The sequence below is a fragment of the Heloderma suspectum genome, chromosome 1 (genome assembly GCF_057233095.1).
Source record: "Heloderma suspectum isolate Gila_16-S chromosome 1, 16-S_ref, whole genome shotgun sequence".
Lineage (NCBI taxonomy): Eukaryota > Metazoa > Chordata > Lepidosauria > Squamata > Helodermatidae > Heloderma > Heloderma suspectum.
The window spans coordinates 366,715,508-366,734,056 of NC_139458.1; the positions used below are offsets into that span (position 1 = coordinate 366,715,508).

General features: G+C 41.7%; 2 protein-coding genes across 9 annotated transcripts in view; one reads left to right on the forward strand and one right to left on the reverse strand.

Moving 5' to 3' along the window:
- Positions 1–3,492, forward strand: part of TBCE (tubulin folding cofactor E) — a 40,429-nt gene extending 36,937 nt beyond the window's left edge. For 2 of the 6 annotated variants that reach the window (XR_014786794.1, XR_014786795.1), the window contains 5 exons: positions 677–745; positions 1,109–1,168; positions 2,568–2,640; positions 2,884–2,975; positions 3,223–3,491. Coding sequence is in view for 4 of the 6 variants with exons in the window: in XM_084828175.1 (XP_084684301.1) it covers positions 677–745; positions 1,109–1,168; positions 2,884–2,975; positions 3,223–3,315 (314 nt within the window). In the remaining 2 variants the exon portion in view is untranslated. Of the gene's footprint in view, positions 1–676; positions 746–1,108; positions 1,169–2,567; positions 2,726–2,883; positions 2,976–3,222 lie in introns of those variants that run through there. The other 4 variants (XM_084828175.1, XM_084828176.1, XM_084828173.1 and 1 more) reach the window with 3 other exon arrangements.
- The window catches only part of B3GALNT2 (beta-1,3-N-acetylgalactosaminyltransferase 2), a 57,214-nt gene that overhangs the window by 3,970 nt on the left and 34,695 nt on the right, over positions 1–18,549 (reverse strand). For 2 of the 3 annotated variants that reach the window (XM_084828177.1, XM_084828179.1), the window contains 4 exons: positions 17,996–18,121; positions 13,857–14,016; positions 12,492–12,548; positions 2,171–4,662 (listed from right to left, as the gene is read on the reverse strand). In XM_084828177.1, the coding sequence (XP_084684303.1) occupies positions 4,528–4,662; positions 12,492–12,548; positions 13,857–14,016; positions 17,996–18,121 (478 nt within the window). In that variant the 3' untranslated portion in view covers positions 2,171–4,527. Of the gene's footprint in view, positions 1–1,989; positions 2,101–2,170; positions 4,663–12,491; positions 12,549–13,856; positions 14,017–17,995; positions 18,122–18,549 lie in introns of those variants that run through there. The other variant, XR_014786796.1, reaches the window with a different exon arrangement.

An 18,549-nucleotide genomic window follows, 5' to 3' on the forward strand; every position in this document is an offset into this window, starting at 1 on the left:
GGATCAGAGGCAGCATGCCCATGTACACTAGTTGCCGGGGAACGTGATTAGGATGATCCTGTTACCAGAAACATCTAGAAAGCTCCTCTTTTTAGTATGCAAGCCACTTGACCCTGCCTGTAGCCAAGAGAAGATACTAGCCTATATGTTTCTACCTTGGAAAAATCCTTAACTGGGCATGCAGAATAGCAGAACTAAGTTATTTTTGGCTCAGCTGTTCCTCATGCGAGATGTTTTACTAAGCCTCTCTGTCATTGGTGGATGAATCTGGAGCTATTCTTCTGTTTTCAGTATATTGGCACTTTTGTATGTAGATTTCTTGGAGTTTTGAAGGGGTTTTGTACATTCCTACTGTGATTTGCAAACCACAGCATGGCTGTGCACTCCCAAAAAGACTTGCCCAATTTCCCATCCATTTGCATGTCAAATGGGAAAATGGGACACTGCAGGGCTGCCACAATCTACAAAGAAAAGAACAATGCCACATCAGACCTTTCTCTTTTTTGTGCCCCTTATGCAACCATCTAGGGATATGATGCCTGCACCAGTAGGAAACGTCTGAAAAGTTTAAAACAATGTAGTTCTGGCCCTTCCTTTATTTGCCAGTATCAGCAAACTTCCACACTGGTTCAATAAATGTATCACTTACCTATTTCTGTTATTTTTTCCCTAACAGAATATGGTGCCCCTGAAGATGGGGAACTGAAAAGAGAACAGCCTTTTTCCCTAAAAAATCAGCTGCTGAGTAAGATATAAAATTATACTAATTGATCTAAACATATATTTTCTAGAAGAATACAGTGAAGTATAATGTAAGTGTTTGTATCCAGGTCTGGTGAAGTTTTAAGGATAACTCAGTTGTGATTCTGTGCACATCCCTAACAGACCTACAATGGTGCCTTGATTTTTCAGCACAGTGGTCATGGTTGGAAACATCTTTAAGCCTCCTCCCTCAGCTTTAGTTTTAGTTTTCAGTGCCAGCGCACCAGGAGTTCAGTGGAAATACTCATACTTTTTCACTTGCCTCTAATAAATATATATTGTGTTTAGAGGATTTTTGAATGTTTGAATTATATCAGCTTCTCACTCAATTTTTTCCGCTCCTAAGCTTTGACATTTAAGTGTCCTGACAAACCTGAACAGAAGCCCATACAGAAGAAGCTACCAGGTAAAGTGAGGAATCAATATTGCATGTCATTGTTTCTGTGTGTCTATATTATGCGAATTATCCCCTTCACATATTCTATAGTAAAATGGGTACAGTTTTTAAGGGTGCAGTTTTTCCTGTCTTGGTTTTTAAGTTTTTAACAGCTATCCTCATTCTGATATTGCCATGTCTTTAAAAGCATCTTTAAAAGAGCGTTATTTTGAAGCAGAACAAGAAAAATAAATTAATAAGCACTGAATACTCTAAAATGCTATGTGCTTAATGGAGGGAGCTTGGAATAAAGCTAGATGAAATTGTTTACGAACAAGACATCAATCTGTATACGTATTTAACATGTTCTCCACCTCTCTGTATATGAGGTGGCCACACTACAAAGACAGTAACATGCATCTGCAAAGTTCGAAAAGATTAGTCTCTGCTGACCACATTAAGCTCTGGTCAAAGGCCTAGTTCTCACTGGATTGGTAAAGTTGGGTCTAACCTGTACCACTTCAGACTGCAGATGGAGGCTCACATAACTTAATGCTCTTCCACTAAAAAAATCCTCCACATAGAAAACTAGAATATCAAGTGAAAAGATTCTAGATTTCTCTCCAACATGCTACTGTTCAGTGAGAAATAGGCCTCTTGTCAACTGAGTTTGGCAGAGCAGTACTGAATATGAGGAACAGCAAAAGCGTTTTAGAGAATCCATCTCTGGATCTCCCAGTTTCAGCATTACTTTCAACAAGTGGGGGAAGAAGCTGCTAACCCAAGACCCATTCCCAGTCTCATCACTCATATATGCTTGTTTGTACCATATAAATACAAGTGCAACTGACCTCGGGTGTCCCTTCATGTGAGATGGACAATACATTTATTCTATGGATATAAAGCCCATCATTTTCCGTAGGAGTTTCTGGTGAAGAGTAGTATCTTCTCTGCTTTGTTATCTGTGGTAATACAATACATGATCCATACAATATTCAGATATTCTTAATAAGACATTTGACATTGTATTTTGAAAAGTATTTATTCTAAAATAAAAATCACATTTATCACAAGTTGCATAAAATGATACAGCTTTTTCAAAAAAGTTAATAGAAAAATATTTTTCTAAGTACATTTTGTGACAATAGAGGAATAACTCACTATTGCTGTGCCTTCAGATAAAGCTTTAAATGAAGTAGGGGGAAAATTACCCAGAATCTTGTATTGTTCGAATTTAGAATAGAGATTTTTTTTTAAAAAAAAACTAACTTACTCCTTCAAATCTTACTACAAAAATACACCTTCAAGTTCATATGTATTGGTTCATAATTTAAGTGCATAAAGCTAGTGGTAATCTGGAACTAACTAGCATACACAGTTTTTGGGACCTCATGATAAGAAGTCCTAGAATTACATTCATTTTCTGCAGGGGGAAGGGCTCCACTCCTAATGTCAAAGTACAAAAGAGCAATGCCACAAACTAAGTCCTGAAGGTCACTTAGGTAAGTCAGTGTGTTGTATACATAAACTGGAAAATCACCAATTTGGTTTATAGTTTTGTTTTGTTTAGTATTACTACCCTAATGTCAGATTGAGGTGCTAGTAATTGTTTCCTCAGAGCTGCAAGAGATAGACTCAAACAAATCTAATTTAATATAAGTGTTTGCTAGAACTGAAGTTGCTGTGGTATAAATGCATCAAATGGTAACTATTCGTAGTTGAACAGTTTTCTTTTTCTTGTACAGATTCTATGACTATTCAGAAAGTCAAAGGATTGCTGTATCGGCTACTTAAAATCCCAGGTTCAGAACTGAAATTATCCTATGAGAGTTCTAAAGTAAGCTCAAGTTCAGTAATGCAACAGTACATGAATTCAGAATACAACTTGTCACACTGCTAAAGTCAACACTGCACTCTAACACTATTGAATGAATTGATTCCTTTAAAAAAGAGCAATTGTACCATAATTTTGGGCATTGTTCAGCTTCCTATGAATAATAGTGACTTGATCTTCAGTCTTTTTTCAAAGGTATACAAGATTAAGATGCAAGTCTAATATCTACCTGAATCTGTTCTTTTCCTAGATGAAAGGCAAAGAATTTGAACTGGACAATAACTTAAAGCCCTTGCAGTTCTACTCAATTGAAAATGAAGACTGCATTCTAGTACGATGGTAACAGCTGCCTTTAATGCATCTTTTGGAAAGTAGTTTTATGCTGCTAGCAGAGCCTCTACAATCAAGTTTATATGTTGATTTGTAACTTATCTGGAAGAACCTTGATATAAAAAAAGATGAAAAGCTATTTGCTAGACAAACTACTAGATCCTGCACTTTTGTTAATAAATAACTTTTAAAAACAGTGCCATGCCTCATTTTTGAGAAAAGGAAAGCTTTAACCAACTTAATGAAAATAAGTTTAATCTCTGCTTTGTGCTGCACTGCTAACTTATAGAAGTCAGTTAAAAGCTGAGGTATTCTCACTGCCCACCCGCCCCAGTGGCCATACACTATGAGCAACCATAAAATTGCTTCACTAAGAGAAAAAACCCATAGCGTTGCACGGAGAAAGGGCCTACTGCCCCTGGACCCTCCAGTTGTTGGTTAAAAGTACAAAGATAATGTAGAACTACTGCAGCATTCAACACCTCTCTTTATAGTCAGTTGTATGATAGTGCACTAGTATGTATTTCCACCCTGAGGTACTATCTATTCCCTCCCCTCTGCATTTGGGACACAGCCTGAAATTAAACTTCGGATAGTAACATAACTCTTGATTCCTCAGATCTTAAGAAGCAACTGCATGTGTGCTATCTGACCTATAAAACACGGCATATTGGCCCAGAATTGCAGGCTTAATTACACAGTTTTTACAGTAGTACACCTGCCTTCCTAAGCCTACCCTCAAGTCCTTATTGGTTTATACACTAAATGCATGAGAGGGTCAAGTTCATCTACCTTTGTAGCTTACTAGTAAAGGAAATTGCTTTGCATTCATATTTGGCTTTGTAAAACTACTCTGGTTGAAAGTATCCCTTTATGAAAAAGAAGGGGGATGTGCAAACACTGCTCTAAGGGCTATTTCACACAAGACAAATTACCTACATGAAGCACTTCTGTGAAGAATGTGTGAATTCCATCTGTAGTTTGCCACCCATAGTAAGTGTACATACCTGTCTCATTGCATGTAAGCAGTGGGGTAAGCACACACATTTGTCACAAGCAACAAACTACAGGGGAGATTCATGGGGTTTCTTATGTAAGGAATTTCTTTTGTTAGAAGCTGCTTGGAGACTTTTCCCTTCATTTCTTCTCCAGTGCATGACTGAATACTCCACCAGTTTTCCTATGGTGGTGTTCAGATGATGCTGTAATTTGTTTTGTCAAGCCTTCATCTTTCTTCACATTTGCAGGGATCTCCACATCGTTCCTTTATTCTCCAGAGTTCTTCAAGTTCCTCTGGAGAATACTGAGGAGAGGATAGCATACCACTCTCACATGTCTTCTCACACAACCAGAGATTGTCCTGTTTGAAAGAATTATTTCAAAGGCTCTTTAAGAGCAAACAAAATGCTGCAAACACTGATAAACAGTCACACCCCCAGTAAACCATAGTTCCAAAGGCAGCTTCAGGGGGAACTGATTAGACAAATGTTCTCTTGCAATATGCAATTTTAAAATACAGATGATGGGGTAGGTTGGTACCTGCACTTCCATCTATACTGAATATTATTTACCTTTGGATTCCTGCATTGAAGCAGATGGCCTTGTAGGCCCCTTCCAACCCTACTATTCTATGATTTACATACGGACTGAGCTGGGAACAGAGGTAGTGGCAAATGCTGGTTTAAGATAGGCAAAGTATTCAAAGAAAGCTGGAGGTGAGGGGAAGACCTCTGAATTACTCCATTGATTTTCACCATCCCTATCAGCCAAGTTTAAACAGCAGAATATAACAAAAAGAAACAACTGTTTACATTAGTTTCTTATGGTGTAGTTAACATGGTAAGAGCTCTCTACAGTTAAAGAATGAACTCACAAGTGCTGGTTTTTTAAACATCAGCCATCAGGTTATATGCTACCACCTGAGCGCAGATCACTGGCCAAGAACTTTTCAAATTGCTAACTACAGCGGTGACCTCAAACCACTGGAACCAATGGATTTGCCATCCTGCCCCAGGGAACTGGGAGGTATAAAGCTTACACACACAGCTACACCTGTGTCTAGTCACAAGACATGATCTGGGGAAACATGTTGAACACAGGCTGTTGCACACCTTGCGCAACAAATTAAAACCAAGAACAATAATAAAAAGGAAACAGCATCAAAATTCCAAAAAAGCAGCAATGAAATGCACTATAAAGCCACAATCAAGATTCACTATCAGAGAAGCTATAACATAGCTAATTCTAATTTAACAAAAAGAACAGAACAAATCTCTCCAGGAATAAAATGGGTACTATCATTGAAAAGCCCTGCTTCTGATCCAAAACCTTCCTTCCCCACAGTTTGGATTTGTTGAATTGCAATGAAAGTTGCCCCGCTGACATCTATGGAACTTACTTCCATAAACAGTTCATAATAGGAGTATAAGATGACTGGCAATAATGCAAGTATGACACCTTAGGCACGCTGTACACTGCTGCATCATTGTTGGTTTCCCTTATATTTTCTTTCTGAATGAGAATCAGGTCCCTGATTTACTTCTAATATTGATACAAGCCTAAAAACAGCAAACAACTTGCATAACAAAGTTTTTCTACCCCAACAGGTCATAAAGCTGTTCCTGAGAGTTAAGGGATGCTCCAGAAGAACTGCTGCTTAAGGAGAGGGGGGATCTGCAGAAACTGAGGAGTTTCCTTCCCCTGCACTAGCAGAAGTGCCTTCTAATCATGCTAGTGGCTCTTTAGATACAAGCCATAATCTATGTCTAAATTGAATATATTGCCCACTTGGAGAGCTTATCTATTTACCTCACCCTTGAACAATTAAGATGGGGTCCCCAACCTTTTTGGGTCTGTGGGCACATTTGGAATTTTGAGTGTTGCAGGCAGTCTCACCAAATGGCTACCATGGGAGGCCTTGTCATTCATAAAATGGCTACCATGGTGGGCACGACCAGGCACGGTCTTGAAACTCAGACTTCCCAGAAGCCAAACTGTTGAGACTAATAGAAAAATAACTTGCTCAAGAAGGCGGGGGGGGGGGGGGGTGTCTGAGCTTCAAAACAAGTCATTCTTTTGAACCCAAATAAAGAGGGCACTGGAGGCAGCACTTTGCTTTACAGCATGCCAACCTCCCAGCTAAAAATATGTATTTTATTTGTTTAAATCTTAATAAAATAAAATCCGGAGGTACAGGGAGCCTGGTGCGCACAAAGAGGGGTGTGTGGGTACACTGGTGCCCATGGGCACCATGTCGGAGACCCCAAAGTTAAGGAGTTTAAAGGAAGTATACTCAACACTGGAAAACATAACCAATTGTGATGACTAGATCAGTGGTTCATAAACTGTGCGCCAGGATGCTACTCTATGCCTACATTGTGGAGTCCTCATGAAGCACTGATCCTCCCTGCTCTCTGCCAACATATAGGCACAGACATTGTCCCAAGAGACAACAGGCAAATTGCACCACAATTATTCACACAAGACAAGCACAGCTGTAATTAGGATGCTTGTCCATTTTTCAGGATGCTGAAAAAATAAATCTGTCTTTTTGAGTGCGAGAGTGAAGTATGCCTCCATTTTTAAATCATGGAGAAAATGTCACTAGTCATTTTTTGTGTCATTTTTTGAAAATGTCAAAAATTTTGGAAACAATGGACCAAAACAAATGCAGGTGATATTTAACATCTTACAAGAAAACAATAATGGGATTCAGTATGAACATTTATAGTACGATGAAACAAACATGACTACACAAATATTTATTTTATACTTAAAGAAAAATAACCCTCTTTACATTTGGCCAAGTGTGTGTATAATTAATTTATTTGTGCTTGGTGCTTTTCAGGATTTTTTTCTGGTCACAAGTTGTTTTAAGGTTACCTTTTACAGAGTTCTAAACATTTCTAAACTATCGTTAAACTGCTTGTGCATCTTATGGCTATTTAAGGGCGATATAATATCACCAAGCTTGCTCTCCTCTAGATTTTTTGGAAGATGTATTGATCCTTTGGAAGTTTTTTTCTACAAGCGCATTTGCTTATCCTCCCTAGACACTGCCTTGTGTAGGTGTTTGTCCTGTCACAAAAATCATTGGGGGAGCTTGTGCCAGTAAGGATTTTATTTTTTATTTTTTTCCTCCATTGCCATGTCATAAATTCTTCATGGTCTCTGTGCATCACACATCTGAGTTTCTGCACCTGTGAAGGGCCTCACTTGGAACGCTCTAGAGCGGAGTTTTTTGATGGGAAGGCTGCCCACACTTCCCCTGTACATGCACAAAGGGCATGGCTCCCACTGTCCCTGGGCAGTTCCTCCTTCAGTGCTGCACTGTTTGACATGTTCTCTCCTTGAGAGACAGACTGAGTCCTCCTCATCCCTTTTCGTTACCTTGTTCCTTTCATGTTTCTCTCTATTTGTTTTCTTCTCTTTTCTTCATTTTTGCATTTTATTTTGGCTCCTGTGCCCTCAGGCGCTCCCCTTGAAGGCTCCCTTCTACAAATGTATTACGGATGGGAGCAAGCTACCACCCACAGAGGGGCACTCCTTATGCCTGCTCTGCCTGGGAGATGGCCATCTCATGGAACCATCCCCTCATGGTTAGAGCTTTACCCAACAGGCATGCCATGATTGGGTCATCTAGACCTTGTGGTAAGCTTCTGGCACCGTATCTATGAATTGTCCGGCTCAAAAAATTGAGTCTTTGCTCCACACTGGCGCCAGCCATGTCATCACCGAGTAAGCACAATGGCCTTTTTACCAAGTCACCTTTCTCTGTCTTTGGGAACAGCTGGGACCTCAATACTTATAGATGCCTGCTCAGCACTGTCTGTGGTATCAGTCATGGCCTTGGTACCTATGGACACGCCTCCAGTACCACCACAACCTAGAGTTCTTTCTCACTCTCCTTCATCTGCCCCAGATCCTCCCTGAGCTCGAGGCAAGCAGCCCACTTTGGTATAACTCCAGGGAGGTTTCTTGATCTCGGTAAACTCAAAAAACCTAATCTCAAGTGCATCAAGTGCCAGATGACCGTCTGTTTAGCACGAGGACAGATGTATTATAGAGTTCGGAAAATGAAAACTACGGCACATTGCATGGCGATCACTGCCCAACAATATTTTTCCCTCCATTCTCGAGCTTAGCACAGGTGTTCATCTAGTCCAGAACACAGCCACTAGGTCTTCTCAGACATAGTCATCTTGTGATTCCAAGAACTCTCTTCAGCACCAAGTTCCGTCCTATTTACCACCATTAGCCAGCTGATTCATCCAAGCAGCATCTTGACCACCAGCCATCACTGGGCCTGATGTTTGGCAGCACACATTGCCACTTCATGGTGGCCTAGTACACCATAGCAACAGACAACTGGGTCCTTACCAGGGTGCACAAAGCCTATGCCATCAAATTCCACTCCCCTTCATCTTCAGGAATTGTCCAGGTCATCCACCTTCATTTACTCTGGGGGAAAAGGGCATGATAGACCTGTTCTGCCAGGGGAGACATCCAAAATGTTTTTCTCAAGGTTTTTCACTGTCCCCCAAAAAGACAGTGGCCTATGCGCTATTCTAGGTTTAAGGGGTGTAAATACATTTATCACCACCAAAAGTTGGTTCCCTTAGTGAATATTATTCCCCTCCTCAGATTGGGGAGATTGGTTTGCCTCTATAGCTCTCAAGGACTCTTACTTTCATATTTCCATCAGATCATACCATCGATATTATCTCAGCCTTGTTGTAGGTCACCAGCCTTTCCAAGTCTTACCATTTGGCCAGGCCTCCACGCTGAAAGTTTTTACCAAGTAGTTGTTGCTCACCCATGCCTTCTAGATACAACCACTTTTGCCTAAAGAGACAACTGGCTACTGGTGGCCCATTCCCATGGTATTCTCTGACGGTGAACCAACTCCCCTTGACCTACTGGTAAAGTTTGGTTTGTATGTCAACAGGAACAATCCCACCTTCTCCCATCAAAGAATCTCCAAAGCAAAGAAGCCCATTCGGATTCAAACAAGCTGCAGGCTCCTCCCAGCTGACCACGGCTGGCAGCAATAAATCACTGGCTGATAATAGGGTCGTAAACCTGTCCAAGGCTGGGGGAGTGAAAAAGCATCTGTAGCAAGGAATGTTTTACCCGGGCAGTGAATCCAAAGCATTGAGGCAAAGAGAAGTCCATTGTCCAGACCGAGGTCCAGAACACACAAGGGAACACGAGCAAGGCAGTGTGTCAGGTTCGAAGGCCGGCATGCAACACAACGTTGTTCTTCAGCAGTCTTGCCCAAGCCTGCTTTCCACTTTTAACGGTCACGACTTGAGGCAGCTGCATCCAATCAGTCCTCCTGCCTCTGAGAGCCTGTCTTAAACATGCTTCCAGGCATGCAGCTGACTTCGCTCTGCAGGGATCAGTGGCGTTTTGCCCTCCGAATCCTCTGGGGGGACTGCAGCTGGGCATGGAACATCCACAGGGGGTAAGGGGGCTCGGGCTCCTTCTGTGCAGGTCCCTTCCCCTGGGTCTGGAGCCTGCCATTCTCCTTCATCCTCGGAGGAGTCCGAGGGAGGCATGACAGCTTACCTCCCCATCAAGACAGTCAGTGCCTTGCTGACCTTGGCAGCCCAAGTATCTCGTGCTCCTGTTATTACAGCTCACCAAATCCTGTGTCTCCAAGGCCTCATGGCATTCACTGTGGCAGTAATACCATTTGCCCACCTGTGAATGAGGTTGTTCCAGCAGTAGTTCATCAAAGCATTACCCGCAGGAAGAGACCAGAAACTGTTTAGTCTTCACATACCTACATATGTAAGGCACTCCTTGGGTACTGGATACAACACTGCAATCTACTGAAAGGTATGACTTTCATTCCATTAATGCTGTCCATTGTAGTCACTTTTGATGACTGGATGGAGCACTCATTGCTGTCTCATGTGGACCAAGAGGGAAAAGGATTTAAATATCAATATGCCTGAGCTGCATGAAGTGATGAAGGCCCTTCAGGTGTTAAAAACTACAGTGTGGAGCCTGGTATGTAAATTAACAAGGGGAAATGCATTTATGCATTCTGCTTCACCTCACACTGGACATATGGGAGTGCTGAATCCACCACCATACCTTCATCACTGCAATGTGGCAGGACAACTCCTAGTGGACTGTCTGAGCTGTACTCAAAGCTCTTGCCATTAGTGGACGTTGAAATGATCAGTAGAATAGATGCTTTTTCAGTGATGGATCTCTTCACCATGACTGCCAACTGCCAGTGCACCAGAACAGGGGAAGATGCAATCCTACGGGAAATGCATTCCTATTCGCTTGGGACTATTCTGCCTCCCACCTGATTCCCCTGCTCACAAACATGATCAACAAGCTGCAGGGGATCTCAACTGCATCCTGGTGACCCCATGGTGGCCTTGACAGCCTTGGTTTACTGTTCTCCTCATGTTGCAACACATGTACATCCAGCAAGCCTGGGCCTTCTCTCCCCAGACAAGGGACAAATATGTCATCTGGACCTATAGGCTCTTGGACTGATGGCATGGCAGATCCATCCCACTTGGCAGTACAACCAAAGATACAGGCAGTGACAGAGACAGTCGTAAACTGGCCACTAGAAGGTCCTATGGGGCTAAGTGGACCAAGTTTGTCCATTTTGTAGCCCAGCATGGAGTAGACCAGGCTACTTCTGTCTTACTGACAGTGTTACAATTTTTGTTTTCAATACATTTTATTATTTGTTTATTTATTTAAATATTTCTTGGCCGCCTTTCAGGGCAGAAGCCCTCCCAAGGCAGCTTACAGCAATAACAACTGGAAGTCTTTGTAGTCTCCTCTTTAAAGGTTAGCAGCAATTTCAGTATTTCACTATCTTGTTAAAAGGTTTATCTGTTTTTCTGCCAAAAACTTGAGCTCTAGAATATTTAGACTGAGGCTCTGTGGAGGGACAAAACCCATATGTCAACATCCTAGGGCAGTTCAGAGGGTGGCAACAAGGGAGAGAGCCTTCTCTGTGGTAGCCCCCCGACCATGGAATGATATCCCCACTGAGGTCCACTTGGCACCAACATTGTCATCTTTTCAGCACCAGGTTAAGACTGTCTTCTACTCCCAGGCATTTGATAAGATATGATGGCATTCTAATGTCGGTAGTCTCCTCTTTAAAAGTTAGCAGCAATTTCAGTATTTCACTATCTTGTTAAAAGATTTATTTGTTTTCCTGCCAAAAACTTGACCTCTAGAACATTTAGACTGAGGCTCTGTGGAGGGAGAAAACCCATATGTCAACATCCTAGGGAGGTTCGGAGGGTGGCAGCAAGGGAGAGGGCCTTCGCTGTGGTAGCCCCCTGACTGCGGAATGATATCCTGACTGAGGTCCACTTGGCATCAACATTGTCATCTTTTCAGCACCAGGTTAAGACTGTCCTCTACTCCCAGGCATTTGATGAGATAGGATGGCATTCTAAGGTCAGTTGTTTTATCAGTGCCTAGTATCTTATTGTAACTCTTTTAGCTGTTTAAATTGTTTTTAAATTTTGTATATTAAAGTTCTGATACTATGTTTTGTAATTTTCGTGAACCACTCAGAGAGCTCTGGCTATTGGGTGGTATAGAAATAAATTATCAATAATAATAATTTAAAAATGTGAATGCACAGCTGACCACTCAATGAACCAGTTACATGTGAGCAACCTGACCTCAGTTTTAAAGTCCTCAGATTCAAAATCAGATTGCCATGAACATGGGGGCTGGGCTGGGCTGGTGTTTGAGGAAAAACAAGTGCAGAGCCCATGGAAAACAGTTTCTTGGTTTTTGGGATCCTAGCCTAAATTTTTACTTGATTAATCACTGGGGGACTGTTTTAAGTGGTAAGGCTAAAAGGGAATGCTTCCTTACAGTTTGAGGCTATTTTACTTTCAGTTAGTGTCTTAGAGAACAAAAATATGGCATTCCTTCTAATGATGTGTAATTGCTTCTTTATTAAATTGTAAGTTTTCACATATTTCTTTCAATATCTCTAAAAAGACACCTTTTATTGAGGTTTTAGTAATATGCACACATTTAATTGATAAACTTGTTAAAGTGACTGAGTAAAAATATATATTTACATTGCAATCCTACAGATTTTATTCAGAAATCCCACTGAGTTGAATGGAGTTTATTCCTGAGTAAGTGTGCATAACATTGCAGCCTAGTAAAACATACCTGATATCGTTTTGGCCCAATGGCTGCCATCCAAATACCCATACTCACATCTTCACCCTAAGTGTACAATTTAAATCAAAACAAAAACAAGGAAAGCAGGTTAGTCTCAATGAAGACTCAGTGAAGCAGGTTAGTCTCTCCCACACTGGAGGCATTCAAGACGAGGCTGGACAGCCATCTGTCGGGGATGCTCTGACTTGGATTCCTGCATTGAGCAGGGGGTTGGACTCAATGGCCTTGTAGGCCCCTTCCAACCCTACTATTCTATGATTCTGTGATTCTAAGACTCAAAAATTAGGGCTAAAATTGGCTGCCTAGCCCACATGCTTCATGGGTGAACTCTGTGCTATGTTTTATAAGTCAATCAATCTTTACAAGACTTCTGTAAAGTATAGATACCTTGACATCTACATTTTAAGCAATGGAAGCATCGTTGGAGAACCTGAATATTTGCAGACAACTAGAAACCTCCAAGCTAAGTATAATATTGTGGAGCTTTTGGCTTCGCTCCAAAACTCCACATGCATTCCAGTAGACTCATAAACTGTCCCTCCACATGTGCAAGGGTTTCCCTATTCACTTAAATTTTGGATAGTCAACACTGAAGTGAATGAGGGAAGCACTTACAAACCTGGGAATTGGGGTACACATCAGAGTACACATTTGCCTAAAAGCTCCTGGACTAAGCTACTTTTTATTTTTTATTCATTATTACATTTATATCTCACTTTTTTTTCTCTCTTCCAAGGAATCCAAGGCAGCTTACATAGTCCTCCTCTCCACCTTTTTATCCTCACAGGTTTGCTGAGAGTCAGGGACTGGGTTTGGATGACATGCCTCAGCTTGTCGCGGTTTATTTAATTGCATACTGACAGAATCCCTGTTGAGTATGCAACCCCCATTTGGGGGCTGTCATGTCGTGCAAATCCAAAGAGCCTGGGGTATGCAAGGGTTAAACAACCATCGTATAATCCTACAACAGCCCCTCACACAACCCACGCTCACCTGATTTGCACAACACAACTCCCGAGTGGGGGTTCCATATTCTGAATGGTGGCTGCACACACCCTGCACAGGCCGCAGCCTCACCATGTGTTAAATAACCCATGGTGGGCTGTTGTGTTGTGCAAACAGCCCCAGTGACTGGCTGAAAATCACCCAGCGAGCTTCATGCCAAGTGGGGACAAGAACCCAGGTCTCCTGAGACCCAAACACTAACCACTATACCACACTGGCTGTCTTATCTCCAAACAACAACTCAGCCCCAATGCTAGAATGTTAGGCACATATAATCAAAGTTATTCTTTAAGTAGACATCCCAGTTTTTTCCACCCCATCTCCATTCCCTTCCGTCAAAATACTTACCTGATATATCTTTAGTCTGTCTGAGTTGCTTGCAAGCCATTCTACAATGTCTTTGGAAATAACATAACCAGATCCACAAGCAAAGGCCGGATATGCAGGACTTGGATACTCCAGTTCTTGCCACTTCCCAGTCCGGTCGACTGCCCAATTTAATCTGAAACTTAAGACCAAAATCATCACATAATTCTCTAGCCCATCTGTGTAATTTAGGATTCTTTCACATGCTCTCTGTCAGTCGCTTGACAAGGAGGTCAGTGCTATCAAACAGACAATTTAATCAGCTTGTCCATTTCCAAGGGAGACATGGTGCACTCCTTCCACAGCTGGACTCCTGCCTGCTGATAACACAAGAAAATAGAACTTTTTAAGTATTAACCTTCAGAAGATTTGTACTACATTTGCCATAAGCCCCAGCCAGCATGGCCAATGTTCAGGGATTACGGGAGTTGTAGTACAAAATATAGGAAGGGCACCAGGTTACGCAGCCCTGATTCAGACAGTGGCTCTTAATTTCTAGTGGCGAACAAAAGTTTTTGAACCCCTTAGGATTGTCACATATTTCCAGCCTAAAATGTTATTAGATCTTAATCTAATCCCATCATCCTAGATAAAGAACAGTAGATAACCTGATTAAATAAATGACACATAAATATGATGCTTTTTCAACATTTATTTATCCACAACCAGTTCAACATTTAATATCCATGTGTGAAAAAGTATGTGAACCTTTAGATTCAGTACCTGCTGGCAGCAATGACTTCAAGTAAGCATTTTCTGTAACTGTTGGTCAGACTCTCATATCGGTTTTGAGGAATTTTGGCCCATTCGTCCTTACAGAACTGCTTCAACTCCATGACATTTGAGAGCTTCCTTGCATGAACAGCTCACTTCAGGTCCCACACAACATTTCGATGGGATTTAAGCCCGGACTTTGACTAGGCCATTCTAAAACATGGAATGTTTTCTTCCGCAGTCATTCTTTTGCAGATCTGCTTCTTTGTTGCATGACCCACTTTCAGTTCAGCTTCAGCTCACAAATGGATGGCCTGACATTCTCTTCTAGAATCTTCTGATACACTGCAGAATTCATGGTTGTGTCAATGATGGCAAGCTGTCCAGGTCCTGAGACAGCAAAGCAGGTCCAAACCATCACACTCCCACCACCATAGTTGGGATGGGGTTCTTCTGTTCGAACTCAGTGTTTGTTTTTCACCAAAAATAACATTTCTCATTGAGGCCAAAAAGTTCTACCTTTGATTCGTCAAAGGTATCAAAGTCTGATTCGTCTGTCCAGAGAACATTGTTCCAGAAGTCTTGGGAATCATCTATGTGATCTTTAGCGAACTTCAGACAGGGAACAATGTTCTTTTTAGAAAGCAATGGTTTCTTCCTCACTATTGTCCCACGAACACCATTCTTGGTCAGTCTTTTTCTGATGGTTCAGTCATGAACACTCATATTAGCCAAGGCGAGAGTGGCCTGCAGATCCTTGGATGTTACTCTGAGGTTCTTTTAGATTTCCTGGATGATGTGCTGGTTTGTTCTTGGAGAAATTTTGGTAGGACAACTGCTCCTGGGTAGAGTGACTGTGGTCTTGAACCTTCTCCATTTGTAGACAGTGGATTGGTAGAACCCCTAATCCTTAGAAATGGTTTTGTAACCCTTTCTAGACTGATGAGCAGCAATAACTGCTTTTCTGAGGTCCTCAGATATGTCTTTTGATTGTGGCATGACATGTTTCCACACAACCGCACGATGAAGACCAAATTCACGTTTCTGATCCTTTTATAGGGTGGAGCCTCCCAAATGCACCCCTGAAGATATAATTACTTAAACACCTGATTCTAATTATTCCCTTTAACTGAGCTGATGCAACCAGGGGTTCACTTACTTTTGCACATACCCTGACTCTTACGTACTCATTGTTTGCCTAATTTAGACATCGTTTTATTTCACAAGACAGGGAGTTGGTTAATATAAACTCTACTGAATAAAAAAGGACTGGGTTTGATTCATGAAGACTATCATGGTAAAACTATGGAATTTTTGTAATTATCATTAGGGTTCACAAATTTTTTCTCACCACTGTATTTGGTTTTTTGTTCCCATTTTTGTTCCATTTTTCAGAATACAAGAACAGGAGAGCCCACTCCACTTCTTGGATTTGGCTTTTAGAATTTCCGTATATACTTTTCTTTTCCTCATTTTGGTGGGTCTTTTGGCACTGTGAAAGGGATCACCTGAGCAAGTTGACAGTAGTCACTGGCATAAAGAGTTCTGGGGACCATGGAAGTATGCATTCACGAAAGCCTCAATGCTCCCAGTCAAATTCTTCCTCTTCCCTGCATGCTACAATTGCAATCTCGGGAGTTTCACGGAAGGTCAGTTTTTTCCTGCTCTGTTTCCTCTTAAACTCCAGGTATAATGGGGCAGTTGCCTGGACACTACATTTTAAGATCAGAGAAAAGCCCTATACTTAAAATTCTTCACTTAAGATTGACAATCCTGAAGAAGACAATCCCGAGGAAGAAAAAGATGATCAACAAAGCTTTACAGGAACATAGTGAATGTAACTGGCTACATCAAACTGACTTTGAAGGCCAGTAGAAATCATTTATTTATTTAAATTTCTTTTCCACACTGTTCCAGGGCAGATAGCAATATATCCTAAGCTTATTTTGAGTGTCTAGCTTCCCAATCGCACTCTCAGGAATATGGGTGAGCCTATGAAATCTGGGACCCATATGGATTTTGCAATATTCCCCAAAGGCTATATAGGACCAGGAGCCCACACAACTAAGACACACACACATGCACACACAAGTTCTAACCCTCGACATCACTGGTGTAATTTGTAGCTTAGTTCCCTTCCAAAGAACTTTAAAGTACTACGAACAGACAAGAAAACTACCTGTCCATTTACACTGACCTGGTTCACATGAAATGCCAATGAATGGGTTGTTTAATCCATGATTTGGCAGGTCCACACTGGAGCAAGCAAGCATGCTGCCTCCTGCATGCTTGCTGTGCATCTGCTTTGCACCAAATGTCATCAACGACTTTACTGGATTTATTTATTTATTTCTTAAATTTATTTCACTTTCCTCCTTAAGGAACCCAAGGTGGAGTACACGGTCCTCCTCCTCCTCCATTTTATCCCCACAACAACGCTGTGAGGTGGGTTGGACTGAGAGTCTGTGACTGGCCCAAAGTCACCCAGTGAGCTTCCATGGCCGAGTGGGGACTAGAACCTAGATCTCCTGACTCCCAGTCCAACACTCCAGCCACTACACCACAATGGGTTGTCTGATGCAGCATGGAGAACCCAGAACTCTGGGTTGTTGAGGAACAAACAATTCAGAGTTTTAATTCAATAACAAACCACGGGTTTAAACTCTGGGTTGTTTGTTCCTCAACAACCCAGAGTTCTGGGTTCACACATCGCATCAAACAACCCAAGAACTTCCTGGCTTGTTGATGAAAGCAGATGCAAAGCAGAACTGTTAAGTGGGCAGGAGGCAGGGTGCTCGCTCACTCCCGTGTGGCCCCGGCAACTCATTGCTTGTCGTTATGTGCGACCTGGACCACTGTTTCCTTTACTCACTCCCTTCAGCAAATTACAGTGAGACGGTGTGTGTTTCAGTGTTCCAAGTTCACAACAGTACAGTAGTTCTGTGAGAGTCTAGGTGGGCACTAGGGTGGAGGAGGGGGGAGAGACAGCTATCTCCTCCCCACTCCATGACTACCCCACCATGTGATAGGTTACTAGTACCTACCACCACAGCTACCCAAGATAGCTAAATGGAACCTCCATGTTCAGATACAGTATACATCTGAATATCTGTTCCTATGGGGAAAAGGGTGTGTATGAGAGAGAGATACTACAATCGACATTCGTGCTCTGCTCAACAATCCAGACTGCTTCTTTGGGAGAGTAACCAAATGGGGTTCAAGCTCTATGGTGTCATGGCTATGTAGGCATGAAAATGAAGGGCTGCCACAAAGACCATCTGCACTTCAAAATTTACCACTACACCACTGGCAGGGACCCATCTATTTTTCCCTATGAAACCCTGTACAGTGCCACATATACTGATGGTGCAAACAACAACACAGTTATAAAAAATTATGATGCTCACTTTCCCCACCAAGTATTTGGTCTGACCAAGTTTTTCAGCTTTATTCTGTTGAACACAGACTCCAAATCTATGTAGCAGTCATCATCTGTCTTCAGCAATACGTCGAAACTTGCTGCTTCTACTGTCCTGTAACCAAATCAGAAACAATAAGAATGTACTAGAAAAGTTTCTCTTAACATGCATTATAATGCTGTCATGTCCACACTGAAAAAGGCCTAATGCAACGATGATCAATTATTAAACATTTGAGCTTCTATGCCTTTAACAGTTGCATAGACGAAGGAACCTTTGCAGATGCAGCTTTCCAATTCCCTGTGGCACCATGGCATAACAAGCCATACTATCTGAAAGTTCCTTTTAGATACAAAAGTAATGAGTCCTGATTTTGAAAAGTCTGTCATCCTTAGCCTAATGAGAAAGGCTGCCATTTTTCATATTCCTTTTCTGACACTGGGAGGTAACTGTTCTTCCTAATCAAGTCTTTATTGAAATCCATACTAGCAGAAAGGGCTCCAATTGTATTTTATTCTTAGTAAGGTACTATACTACAGTAC